The sequence below is a fragment of the Carassius gibelio genome, chromosome B17, assembly GCF_023724105.1.
Source record: "Carassius gibelio isolate Cgi1373 ecotype wild population from Czech Republic chromosome B17, carGib1.2-hapl.c, whole genome shotgun sequence".
In the NCBI taxonomy this organism is placed as follows: Eukaryota; Metazoa; Chordata; class Actinopteri; order Cypriniformes; family Cyprinidae; genus Carassius; species Carassius gibelio.
The window spans coordinates 11,396,756-11,410,395 of NC_068412.1; the positions used below are offsets into that span (position 1 = coordinate 11,396,756).

Here is a 13,640-nt window from a genome sequence, read left to right on the forward strand (position 1 = left end):
ATTATATTCTATTTTATTATATTCTATTTAAAGGATAAATCCCGTTCAATCCATTTTCAGTCTACCATTTTATATTAAAACATTCTGTTGTTTTATTAAAATTCACTTTTTTTATTCTGATTCTGTTGTTCTGAAGGTCCATACCGATTCTATTTTTCTTCTGTGCCAGTTCTATTTTTTCTATTCTGTTCTATTCTATTCCGATAATTATTTTATTCCTTCTGTGCCATTTTGATAGCACTTTACAGTAAAGTTCCATCAGTTGACTACATTTGTTGAGATGAGCTAAAAATGAACAATACTTCTGTAGTATTTCATTATATTAGTCAATGTTTCAACATTTACTAATACATTTTTAAAATCAGAAGTTGTGTCTGTTAACATATTTAACAATAACAGTAATGCATTCTGAACTCAGATGAACTCTCAATTATATTTGATCAACTACAATTAATGAAAAATATTATTACTAAAAATGAATTCTAATGTTAACAAATGAGCCCTTTTAAGTCTTTTAAGCCTATTTCCATTAAATTGTTTTATTCTATTCTGTATTGTGCCAAGTCTTTCTCTCTTTCTTCCTCTATCTTTCTTTCCCATTATATAAAAAAGATCAATGTTTATTCTATCATCCTGCTTTGATAATAAAATTGTTTTGTATAACTTCAAACATATCATGGGAGTCCTTGAATGAACTGAAGACCTTTGCAAAAGAAAACATTTGCAATTCAATCAAAGACTGTTGTCACACTGTTGTTAATAAAATCTTTATCACTGTTATTTTCAGCCGTAATAAATCACTCTGTTTTCCACCAAGTCTTTCCTGCTTTTAGCAGTTTTATTCATAGCTCAGATTTATCTTGACCAGTGTGTGCTGTAACCCTCCCTCTCTATATATGTCTTTGTATATATACGGGTGTTCAACATCAGCTTCCTTGTATCTTCTTTCTGTCCAAGGTTTTCTCTGTGAAAATATTCCATCTAAGCTTTTCTCTTCAATCACTCCTTTGCTCTGTTTTGACCTATGCGTTTGGACCACGCAGCTGGACTCTGTCCCAGACTGTCCTCTCACATCTAAAGCCATGCTGTTCATTTCATGTGTTTTTATTCTTTTTCCTTTTTTCATTTAGCACAGTCTAGACGTAGAATCCCAAGCCGGCTGGCTGGAGTACAGCCTCGATTATTCAGCTAATCAGACTTTGGCACACAGCAGGAGCGTAATGGCTTAATATTCTTTCAGTGGGCAGTGCTATAGATGTGTTACAGTGCGTCTGGGGCAGGGCCGCCCCACTAATCTCTCTTCCCTCAGATGTACCAGGCGCCAGGGGATGGGGAGATTGAGGGAATTCTGTAGCCTGCCTTAAACAGCATCATGGTGAATGCGCAGAGAAATGTTACGACCAAAAAGCTGCTGCAACCTTTCTTTAAGTCAGCAAATCAGGTGTTAGCAGGTACACGCTTTTAAATTGAACTAAATTTTTAAGGAAAACCGATAAAAATATTCTTCATCTGGCACTCGTGGACATATCAACATTTTCGTCCAATCAAATGCTCTCCAGATTGAGAACGTCCTCTGACTAGCAAGTACCACATTATATTTCAAGGCTGTGATGCTAACTTAAAGCTCCTGGATATTTTAAGGAAAGGAATAAGTCCTGCCCTGAGTTCCTGTTTAAACTTTCCTAGCTAATGCCCGTGTGACGTAGCTCGACCGTTCATTTAGGCCAGAGGAGAACTGGTCCCCTGACAGAGCCTGGTTTCTCAAGGTTTTTTCTCTTCAAATTCTCTCACCTGATGGAGTTTGGGTTCTTTATCTCTGTCGGCTTTTGTTTGCTTAGTTGGGGCTAAAAAAATTACTATACTGTAATGCCATCAATTTGAAAGCACTTATACTGTTAGATGAGAGCAAAACTTAAATGGAACTAAGCTGAATAATGACGCTACGGTCTTCTGTATAGTTTCTTTTAGTGGAATCTAATTTATTCACAATTCATGAATTGATGCTGTATTGAACCGAAATGAATGACCGTTGAACTGACTTGAATGGATAGTTCATCCAAATATTTATTTCTTATGTTGAACATTAAAGAAGATATTTTGAAGAATGCTGGTAGTCAAAATATCAGTTGATGGTCCCCATTGACTTCCATAGTATTTCTTTTCCCTACTATGGAACTCAGTGGGGACAAACAACTGGTTGGTTCTTCAGAATTCTACAAAATATCAATAAAATATGTGTTCAACATAAGAAATAATTGTATACAGGTTTGGAACAACATGATGGTGAATGAAACTGAATAACAACATTATTGTCTTCAGTTGAGGTGCTTCACTAATTGAGGTATTTAAATCATTAATTTACACAGTTTTTGAGCTGAACTGATCCAACATTGAACTGACTAGAGCTGAATAATTATCTTGCTACAGTTACAGAATTTGGATCATTTTTAAAGTTTGCCTCATTGATTGTGTTACTTTTCTTGTTTAATACTGTTAAGCTGTTTGAAAGTGTGGAAACTGCATCTGTCAAACCATTAAATGGGGTCCAGGCTGGGTTTTACTGGTTAGTTCTGGATTGGTGTTGATCTAGCTAGCTGCTCACCAACAAAATTCAGCAAATCAACTAGCATTTATGTTATGAAAATGGTCCACAAAGGAGGTTTTGCTTGAGGACACCAGCGAACAAGCATCCAAAAGTCGTTTTTTACAGGCATGGTGTCAGACTCATTGGAATTCTCCTTTGGCCCACCACAGTTCAATGCTCTGAGCTCAAATATGTGGTCATTACTGTCGGCACCCCTGCCGGCACCCATTTGTATGCTTGTTTCTCTGTGTGTTGCCATCCAGTTGGAACTGAAAGAAGGCACAGGTGTGGCAAACACCGGAGGTGTTGAGATTGTGTGTGTGTATTATTGATTTGTGGGAATGTATGTTTGTTCCAGGCTGAACTTGAGGTGCAGCTGGCATTGGAGCGGGAGGAAGAGACTCAGAGACAGACTGTGTTGGAGCAGGAGAGGAGGGACAGAGAGTTGGCCATGAGGATCGCTCAGAGCGAGGCAGAACTCATCCAGGATGAAGCTCAAATGGACCCCAGCTTGCGCAGGTACGCGCACACACACACACACACACACCCACACCCACACACACACACACCCACACACACACACACACACACACACACACACACACCCCATAATAAAATAATAAAGTTCAAATCAAACAAAGGAAGACTGGAAGACTCCACGCCGTGTTGTGCCCTGGTTGCCATTCATAAAACGCACATAAACCGCAGATATTTTTATATGGAGATTTCTATCTGAAAAGCACCTATATGGTATCAAGTGGCGACAGAACAACAAACAAAGAACAAGGTTCTGCCAGACAGTGTTACATAAATGCCATGAATCATTTTTACTGCGGCCAACTCGTGCGTCTACAAAAGCAGGTAAACAGAAACACGAGCCGCCTGTGGTGCGGCACCGAGAGTCATATTTCATTTAGTTAATGGAAGTGGACAAAGAAGTGTCGCCTGTTCTTACTTTATGTATAGTCAAATAAAAGGCTGTTCTGCTGTTATTACACGTGCTAAATGGGTGCTGAGAAGGCTGTGTTGTCATCAAGCCTCTTTTTTTGTGCTTCCTCTCCCCTCCAGTGATGGTACCACAGGTGTTTGGTTCTTCACAGAGATGTAAGCGCTAGAACAGGCCTCTTTCCCCCCTGATTTCCACTTCATTCGGTCTAACCACACTTTCCCACAATCACATCCTGTCCTTCTAATCTCACCACAACCTAGATAGAGGATTACTCATAGAAAGTCACAGTAAACAATGGGCTAAATCTTAGTTATGATATTAACCTAAATACTTCAGAAAGTACTTCAATGAGTTCTTGGATTGAATAGAGACTTAGCATGTGGTTATATTTGTAGATTTGTGTTTTCCAACAGAAATGGAGCATCAACCAATAAAATCAAGGACTGATTGAAGTCTTTTATTTTTATTTTTAATACAGGTGTTGACCAATTACATTTCTATTCAAATCATTCTTACTGTTGTTCATACTTTGAACAAATCCCCAACACTAAATATTAGGGCTGTCAAATTAATTAATCGTGATTAATTGCATCCCAAAAGTTTGTGTTTATATATTGTATGTGTATGTAGTATGTAGTACATACACTTACAGTACAATATGTAAACACAAACTTTTTTTGGATGCAATTTTTTGGAAGCGATTAATCATATAAATATCTATAAATATACATACATGCATGTATATGTTTAAGAAATGTGTGTTATATATTTATATATAATATAAATCATATATAAATATGTATGTATGCTGACAGTGTTGCCAATTTAGCAATTCAGAGACTTTTTTATATATATATATATATATATATATAAATGGCGCCGAGTAACAATAGCCAACATAACACATAATTGGACAAACCTTATTTCGTTTATGAGACTCACTGGTCTGCATCAAATTACAGTATGTGGGCACAGAGAGGCAAACAAATATAATAAAAAATAAATGTAAATTTTGCATGTTCAGAAGAAGTGAGCTGCTCTGTCGTGTGAAAATGTAAAAAGACTTGTGTAAGTAAATTGTTTAGTGCAGAGAAAGAGAAGTAATGAGAACCTGGTATGTCTATGTTCTTTTTTCATGTGTCTAATAGACATGAACAAGTTAGAATAAAGAATCTTTTGTTATTACAAAATAATAACAAAAAGTACTGAACTCCATTAAACCTTTTCAGGGGTCGGAAATACCTCTTATAATATATAAAATTTCCTCCAAGATTTAAAGCAAAAAGCAAAAGATTTTTTTTTTTAAGTAATTATTAAATATAATATAGTATACAGTTTATAGCATTTTTATATTATATTATTAATGTTACAAAAGATTTCTAATTTCATTTAATTGCTGTTTCTACAAAAATGTCAAGAAATGCAACCATTTTCAAGACGTAAACAAAAGTGTCTGAGACTGCATTTTACCATCATTTGTTTGAGATGTCATTTGATTTGATATTTATGCAAAGCAATGATATTCATACATTTTAAGCATTGCTTAAGGCATTCAGTGACTACAGCATTCAGCAGAAAATACAACATGAAATAAAAAAAAAATCTAAAATATACAATTCTGCAAAAGAGCTGTACAAACCAAACCTCTAGAAGTATTACTATAAAAATACAGGTAGAGTTAGAAGCACCACTGCTTTTGGTTAATGACTCCACAGCACTGGTAAACTGCCATATGGGGCATTTCCTAAGGGATGTGCAGAGAAGACCAAACAGGCTCATATTTTATTGTGACAGATTTCCCTCTGCTATAAGCTAATTGAAACTGATGACTCCAGATAACAGCACAAGGAGGGGGATCATAAACAGACTGCAACAAAATTCTCTTTACGTTTAAAGCAACCCTTAAACACTCGAATGCAAAGCTAAGTGTCTTTAGTACCATCATTAAGAGCTAAAAATGTCATACTGAGAGCTTGAGACATGTATAAATCCAACATATATTTTGCGGCAACATAAGTAAATGGAAATAGGTTGTTGAGCTCCTAACATAAAGAGAAAAAGGAAACAAGACTGAAATGGATCAACACCTGTAAGAGACTCCTAAGAGCTCCATGATTTCTTTACTAACCCAAGATTAAATTTGAAAATTGTCTGAGGAAAACAGGAGTAGTGCTTGATTGTTAAAGAAACTGCAACCATAACAACAGAGTGTTCTGAATGGTTGCCGGGGCATTCCTATACATTCTATATTGTGCTGTAGAGCCTCATTCTAAAGTCTCTATGATAATCTGATCTGTAGATGTGAATTAGATCCTTCATTTATTGGAAGTTTATGGATTTTTTGTGCCTTTTTTCTATTATTAGTCAAGCATGATAAAAAAAAAGCATATTATCGCATATTAATATTAAATTACAAAGATTAATATCTAGTAGTGCTGTGGAAACGATTATACATCATAGATGTTTTACCAATAACTTGTTCATGTCTATTAGACACATGAAAAAAAGAAGTAATTACTTGCTCGACTGTAGTTTAACTCCTTTGAATTATGAGTAGCTTCCCCAGCACTAGTGTTGACATTTCATTTCTGGTCCTCCGTGTGTTTGTGTTAGCACTCGGCTTACACCTGTATGAGTGGGTTAATCAGCAGGGTTGCTGGTTCAGTGACTTCTCTCGCAGGGTCTCCGTTAAGCAGCTTTGCTCTTCACAGCTGTCAGAGTCGACAGAGTGTCCCTACATCCAGTGTCACCATGTTCAGCCATACACGAGCTCCTCCCAGACACACACTCACCGCTCACACTGACAACTCTCTGTCTCTTCTGGGACTCCTGTCACCGCTTTTATATGAGAAAGTTTGCTTTAAGGCTGTAGGGTGACATCATCGCTTTATGACTTTTAAATCTTGGCCTCGGGTTCTAGAATAATTGTCTTCTGTGGAAATGATTTAGCTCGGGAGATTGCAGGTATTTCTTAAGTAGGATGGGAATTATGAGCTTGTTATTGAAGTCACCTAATCAAACAACAATCTCTCATAAGGTTAGTAGAGTTCATCATTAGCGGTGCTTTTCATAGCATCATTATTATTCCTCATACCATTATACTTGGGGTTAGAAGTGTAGGACAAATTCAGATCAGGCTGTGAAAAAAAAATCTCATAGGCTTACATTAAAGAAGGGATGTAACAGCAACTACAACCCAGAACACCCCAGGAACACTCAGAACACACAGCGACTGCCAACATGTAGTAAGACCCTAAAAACATGGTAACAAACATTAAGCACCTAGAAACTTGTTGAAAACTTCCCAGAACCCCTTAGCAAACACACATTTCTCTGGAAACCTGCAAACAGTTTTGCAAAGGCAAGCACTACTGACATTTTCTACAAATGTAGTCCATTAAAATGGTTGAATATTTCTCTCCTCATGCACAGGCTTGTTTGCATCAGTTCAGCTTCCATGAACATCTAAAATGTTTTCTTATTATATTGGAATAACGTTGAATTGCTATTTTTAGTTGCCTATTTTCAAAACAGCTAAATTTGTATTTGTTTGGTCAGTACAAACCCTGTAACTCTGTGCACACTCTACTAAAAGACTAATTGGTCCCACTTTATATTAAACGGCCTTAACTACTATGTACTTGCATCAGAAATAAGTACTATGTATTTATTGTGTTCATATTGTATTGGAAAAACACTTTTGCTGCCATAGAGGTAGGATACAGGTTAGGTTAGGGACAGGTTTGGTGGTATAGGTAAGTTAAAGGGTTTAAAAAGTAATAACAGATGTAATTACGTGCATTTATATATATTTTTATATAAGTACAATGTAAAAACATGTATGTATACAATAAGTGCATTGTACCGAATGATTAATTTAAATGTAAGTATATAGTTGTTAATATAAAGTGGGACAGATTAATAGGACTCATTAGCATTGGTTATCTCCAGATGTAGATTGCAGTCACAGTTTGCTTTATTTCTTCAGCCACCAGGACCACCTGAAACCATATCAAAAACCCACGCTAAAAGTTGTGAACATATAATACACAAGTACTGAAATCATTGTATTTAGTGATGCCAATATGATATCAGGGGAATCAGGGTGGTGATGGTTTTGCCATCGCTCCACAGACTCATCACAGACCCTAAAGAAGGCAATCATTTCGCTGATTGGCTTCGAGATCCCTGCACCGTGGGAGTCAAGATTGCAAAAACCCTCACAGAGCTCATGTGTGGCCTCTCCCTCGCTCACCATTAACCATCGTTAACCGCCATTAACCACCCTCACTGTTGCCAGGGCTGCATCTAATTTGCTCAGTGAGGTGTTAATTTGGCACGATCCGTGCTATTTCCATGTCATTACAAGTTTCAGAGAGAATGCATCTGCACGTAAGCAGAAGGCCAATTAGTCATCTGATTGTGCTGTGGCCTAGGGAACGTTTAGCAGCTGGTAACAGGAGCTTAGGAGATAGATCAGAACCTTTGCCTATAGAGAAATATGAAGCTAAGAAAAACTCAAAATTGCTCCTCTGTGCAATTTCAGGGGTGTGCAGGTGCAGGCCAACAAGGTGGCAGCTGGGGTGAAGAAGTACGACCTGAGCAAGTGGAAGTACGCCGAGCTGCGAGACGCCATCAACACCTCCTGTGGTAAGAGCAATCAGTCGTCCTCGATCTGATCGCAGAACCTCCTGCTCACCTGAAGCTGTTCATGTCAAAAAGCATGTCATTTTGGAGATTGGAGACTGACATGTAATATTTTTGGAAATGGAGGGACTAGCATTTAATAATTTGAAGATGGAAAACTAGCATGATGGAGATTGTGACGGCGCAGTTTTTTCGGCGTGACTGATTTTGTAGCTTGCTCTCAATCCATAATTTATTTATTTTGAAAGTGAATGCATTATACATGCTGTCTTTTTTATTTGCAGATTTGTTTATTTGTATTTTATGGTAGTTGAACCATTAATCACAAGCACTTCAATCCATTTTGTGCTTCACAGAGATTTTGTTCTGGCATGTTGGTTTAGTTTTCAGTGGTCTCTTTTCAAAGGAATAGTTCGCTCTAAAATAAAAGTTATGTCATAATTAACTAATCACTGATTAAATCATAATAAGCTGCTCCTTTCCACAAAACAATACAGTTATTTTGGGCCTTAAGCACTACCATAAAATTTCTTGTGGACTATATTTTAAGTTTTCAGAAATAATTAGCTGTTATTCATTGAAAATTATGGTGCTTTTTTTTTTTTTTTTTGACATTCCCCTATAAATAATTACTTTTATTGTATGGAAAACAGCAGCTATGACAGGGGTGACCAGTCCTGCTCTTGGAGGGCCGACATCCTCCAGAGTTTCACTCCGACCAGCTCCAGCACACTTGCCTGGAAGTTTTTAGTGAGCCTGAAGACATTGGTTACTTTGATTCAGGTGTGTTTAATTAGGTTGGAGCTATATGGCCCTCCAGGAACAGGTTTGGACAGCCCTGAGCTACTGTATAAGACATGATAATCATCCTACAGTATTTTTTATTTCAATTAAGAAAGAATATCATACAGATGTAGAAAATTTAGGTTTAGCTTAATGGTAACCATTTAAGCTAGGAAACTTATGGTCTTTATTATATTGAACGTAGACACAATTTCTAACAGTTGTTCCTTGTTCATGTTCAGCATGATCCTGAACACTTAAAATGAAAGTTCATGAAAAACTCTGCTCGTTATACATGACAATGCAGTATTGACTATGTAATCTCTCACCCTTGTAGATATAGAGTTGCTGGCAGCATGCCGAGAAGAATTTCATCGTCGTCTGAAAGTGTACCACTCCTGGAAATCAAAGAACAAGAAGCAAAATACCGACACGGAGATGAGGGCTCCCAAATCGGTCACTGACTATGGTAAGATATGACTGGTTTCCCCAAGAGAATAGACCACACGGTGGTGGAACAACAGAATACAAATTGTCACAACTCGAGTGAAGCTGATGATTTCATTTGTAATGGCAAAAGGTGATTTAGCATAATATTTATTCTGGAAAGATACTCATCTGATGTTCTTTTTTTATGCGAATGTATGTGTCGCTGCAGTTTCTCAAGGTTGAACGTGCACTTTTTGTTTGTTGTTCTTTTCAAGAACCTTGCGGCACATTTTGTGATTAGTGTTAGCATTGTCATGCACATAATGCAGACTTGAAATTGCTGCCGTTACAAGGAAATCAAACCTCTCGCTGATTTTCCCACTTGAAAGGCACATCACAGTGTTTGGTTGCTGGAAAACTTTAGAGCTTTTTAAGTGTTTGCTCGTGCAGAACAAACAGGAGATTTAGAGTTCCGTGACCTGCAGGTCCTCTTCAAACTCTCCGGCTCTCTTGTTGTGAAATCCTCAGATGTGTCTTACCTTCAAACAGTGGAGTGTTTGTATCAGGTGCATGGGGCTTTCGCTGCTTCTCTCTAAAAGATGAAATCGGGCTTCTGGCTTGCAAAGTCAATATTGAAGTGCTGAGAACTTCTCTGAGAACTTTCTTGACATCATGCCGACCTCTGAAGCTGTTTGATCTTTAGGGCTGACGGATTTAAAATATGTACTTCCTTTTATGATGTCATTCTTTTGGGAGCATAAAGTATAAATAGATGGTTTGATGTAAAGAATTTGATTTGAACCAATGTTACTTTGGTGTTTTAACTTATACCATTTGGGGAACAGACATGAATGATACCTCAAATCATTAAGTGTGTTGCGGAGAGATGTGAAGTAGGGCTGTGCGATTAATCGAAATCGAAATAAAATCACGATTTGAGTGTGCGCGATTTCTAAATCGCTTTATAGCACGATTTTCCGTGGCCCTGGCCTCCCGCAGTATGTTATCTGAACCAATTAGGATGCAGCGCGCCTAGGTGGAGCGCGAGAACAGAGCAGACTGGGCATATGCCTAACTCCAGGTTCACACACTCTTGTCTGTGATGCATAGCCTTTTTTTTTTTTCGAGCCCATGTTAACGGAACAGAACGTTCACACTGCACGCAGTAAAAAGATGAGAACAGAAAAGGTTATAAATAGAAAGGTGCGAAAACATTTAATATGATCTGATCAAGCGCATCTGGTTTTGTTAACAAAGCAAAGGAAATTTGCGTGTGAGCGAATAGATTCGCGCTCGCGCATGATTTTAATGTGCTTTCGCGTTACAATAATGTGCTCTCGTTGCTGCTTCTGAACCGCATACACATAACTTACTGTATACGCACTGCAGACGGAGTACGTGTGAACCTTGGGCAATAAATATATTGGGCGAAACATATAACACCTGAGGCACCGCTACAGTTAATAAATAAATCCCTAAACACGTTTTTGTCGATATCGCACAGCCCTAATGTGAAGAGACCTATCTTAAAATTTGAAAGGCTCATAATTTGGTTTAACATGTTTGCATGCAAGGTCAAAAACACTTTTGTTTTCTTATAATATTTATTTAAATTTACCTTATTTCTCAACAACTCTCAAACTCCCAAACCCCTACTTTGTGTGAGGCTTCTCTTCGCTCTGTTTGGTCTGATGTGATCAGTCTACTGTGTACAGCACATGGCAGAAACTGAATGTAGTAAAGACCCAAAAAATAATGGTATATGCTTTAACCAATCAGACATGAAGTACTAATAAATCACTGCACTTTGTAATCAATCTTTCAAGGACAACTGGTTTACGAATATTGAATTGAACTCATGGACAAGAACACAGCTAAAGTTTGGGATTATTCTACTGTGGTATCATAGTAAAGATAAATCTAACCACTGATTCTTCACAGCTTCATCCGTTTTAAGTGAAAATAAACTAGGGTTCAAGTTTTTTGCAGAATGTCCTCATAGAACGTAGGCAGGCTTTATGCTAATGTGGTAACTTGAGAACTTCTTGAAAATGGAATTTGAATTTTAAATGACTCATTTAAGCGATTGAGAGTAACTTTATTCATGATGCATTGTACAACTTTGTAGGCACATTCGCATACAGCTATGTTGTACATGAAAATTCGGTTGGGGAAATGTAATTTTCTCTCATATTTCTTCAGCCCAACAAAACCCCGCTCCAGCCGTCCCAGCCCGGCAGCAAGAGATCGCAATGAATCGACAGCAACGTTACTTCCGCATTCCCTTCATACGACCCGCGGACCAGTACAAAGACCCTCAGAACAAGAAAAAAGGCTGGTGGTACGCTCACTTTGATGGGCCCTGGATTGCCAGGCAGATGGAGCTTCACCCAGACAAGCAGCCGATCCTCTTGGTAGCAGGTACAAAAGACCTTCTTCAGAACTACTTAATGTTTAGAGAAGATAAAACAATAATTTCCACCTACTTTAAACAATGCCTTCTTCAGAATAGAACCAGGATTTGAAAGATAAAGCAGTTGATACCGATACTGGAAAATACGAGTCTTATCTGCGGATGTGAGGTGTGTACTCAGGCTTAGCGTGATGCCTTTTATCCTTTGCTGCACCCAGGTAAGGACGACATGGAGATGTGTGAGCTGAGTCTGGAGGAGACCGGGCTCACACGAAAACGAGGAGCGGAGATCCTTCCGCGCCAGTTTGAGGAGATCTGGGAGCGCTGTGGCGGAATTCAGTACCTGAGGAACGCCATCGAAAGCAAGCAGGCCCGACCCACCCATGCCACCGCCATGCTCCAGAACCTTCTCAAGTGAACATCCACCGTTCCTCCTCTTGGTTTACATTATCTTTGCACGTGTAGATGTAGACGGTAAAGTGGGGTAGTTAAAACAATGGGCTGTACAACTCTAGTGGAAGCAACTGCTGTCTAATTAACTTTTTGTTTGTAGTTTGTTCTTCATTTTGCTGTGAACTTAGAAACCAGTCTTCATACAAATATGAGCCTTGCTTGAACCTGTTGCTCAGAAATGCCTTAAGATTTTCAGACCTGAAATGAATGGATGAATCTAAAACACACTAGGTGTAATCCTTCTACAATTCCATATTTCAGTAAAACTCTTTCAGTCACATTACTGGTTGCTTGTTAGAAGGCGATAGCGTAAGTCATTCTCCTAAAAATGGTGTTTTAAAATTCTTAATGTTCTTTTGAGCATCCTGACTAGCCCAAGCAAGATTGGTTTAGCCGGTGGCATGGGTTTGGGTTTCCCTTTTCTGTTCTGTCAGCTAGTGGTTAAGAAATGATACACTTATGACACACTCTTATAAGACTTAAATGGTCATTATTGTGGAGAAACATTTAATATTTGAATAGATTGAATAACTAGTCAAAGAATCCTTAAACTAATCAGATGATGATGGTAAAGGCTAATGAGGATCACCGTTGTAAATGTGGTAATAACGGCAGTGGGGTTTCCAAGAAATGCCTGAAATCTGAAATTGCCTTTACGTATATTTGATAATGAATTTTATAGATGCACTTAAAAGCAGCTTTAGTTCATAAAAGAGGATAGTCACTGTTGTCGGCATGGTTTTGCTCAGCAATTTTGTACTTAAATCATGAGGATATGCTAAAGGGCATACTCATTTCTGTTCAGTGGAGTGATAATGGCACCTTTGTTAATGATTTGCTGTGAATTCTGTCAGCGTGCGTGGTCGATTTCTCTCATTTTTACATTTATTTATGTACCAACTCAAGAAAATATTACGTTTAAATGAGTTTTTGCTATGGAGTGTGTCGTTATGCGCTTCTCTGGCCCTTTCTTATCTCATTTGGTTATAATAACTGCCTGAGGAACAGAAGTAATGGAAACAGCAATGACATTCTTAACATTCGGCAAACTTGGCACAAACCAAATTAACTGCATCTGATCAATTTGCTGTCATTATCCAGACTTTGTTTATTCATATGATAATGTTTTTCTCCATTGAGCCCTTTCCAAAATGAAATGGTGTCATCTTAAACTATCAGTTTATGCATAGAATAATTAGTTAATTATTTGTTTCTTGTCTGTCAGTTTATCTTTGATGTGTCTGGGTTAAATGTACTCTGATTTTCTTAACCATTGTTGCTCTGATCCCTTTGCTAGACCAAAATAAACACATTCCAAATGAAATCTGGTTGATGTTTAAATCTTTGCCTTTGTAAAGAGTCATAAAGAGTTTAGCTTTACT

At 37.8% G+C, this 13,640-nt stretch overlaps 1 protein-coding gene across 1 annotated transcript in view; it reads left to right on the forward strand.

The window, feature by feature from the left end:
• Positions 1-13,582, forward strand: part of LOC127976418 (unconventional myosin-VI) — a 49,056-nt gene extending 35,474 nt beyond the window's left edge. Inside the window, exons 28-32 of the mRNA XM_052580821.1 lie at positions 2,943-3,103; positions 8,080-8,183; positions 9,301-9,432; positions 11,595-11,813; positions 12,024-13,582. Of these exons, the coding sequence (XP_052436781.1) occupies positions 2,943-3,103; positions 8,080-8,183; positions 9,301-9,432; positions 11,595-11,813; positions 12,024-12,223 (816 nt within the window). The 3' untranslated portion in view covers positions 12,224-13,582. The remainder of the gene's footprint in view (positions 1-2,942; positions 3,104-8,079; positions 8,184-9,300; positions 9,433-11,594; positions 11,814-12,023) is intronic.
• The last annotated feature ends 58 nt before the right edge of the window (positions 13,583-13,640 follow it).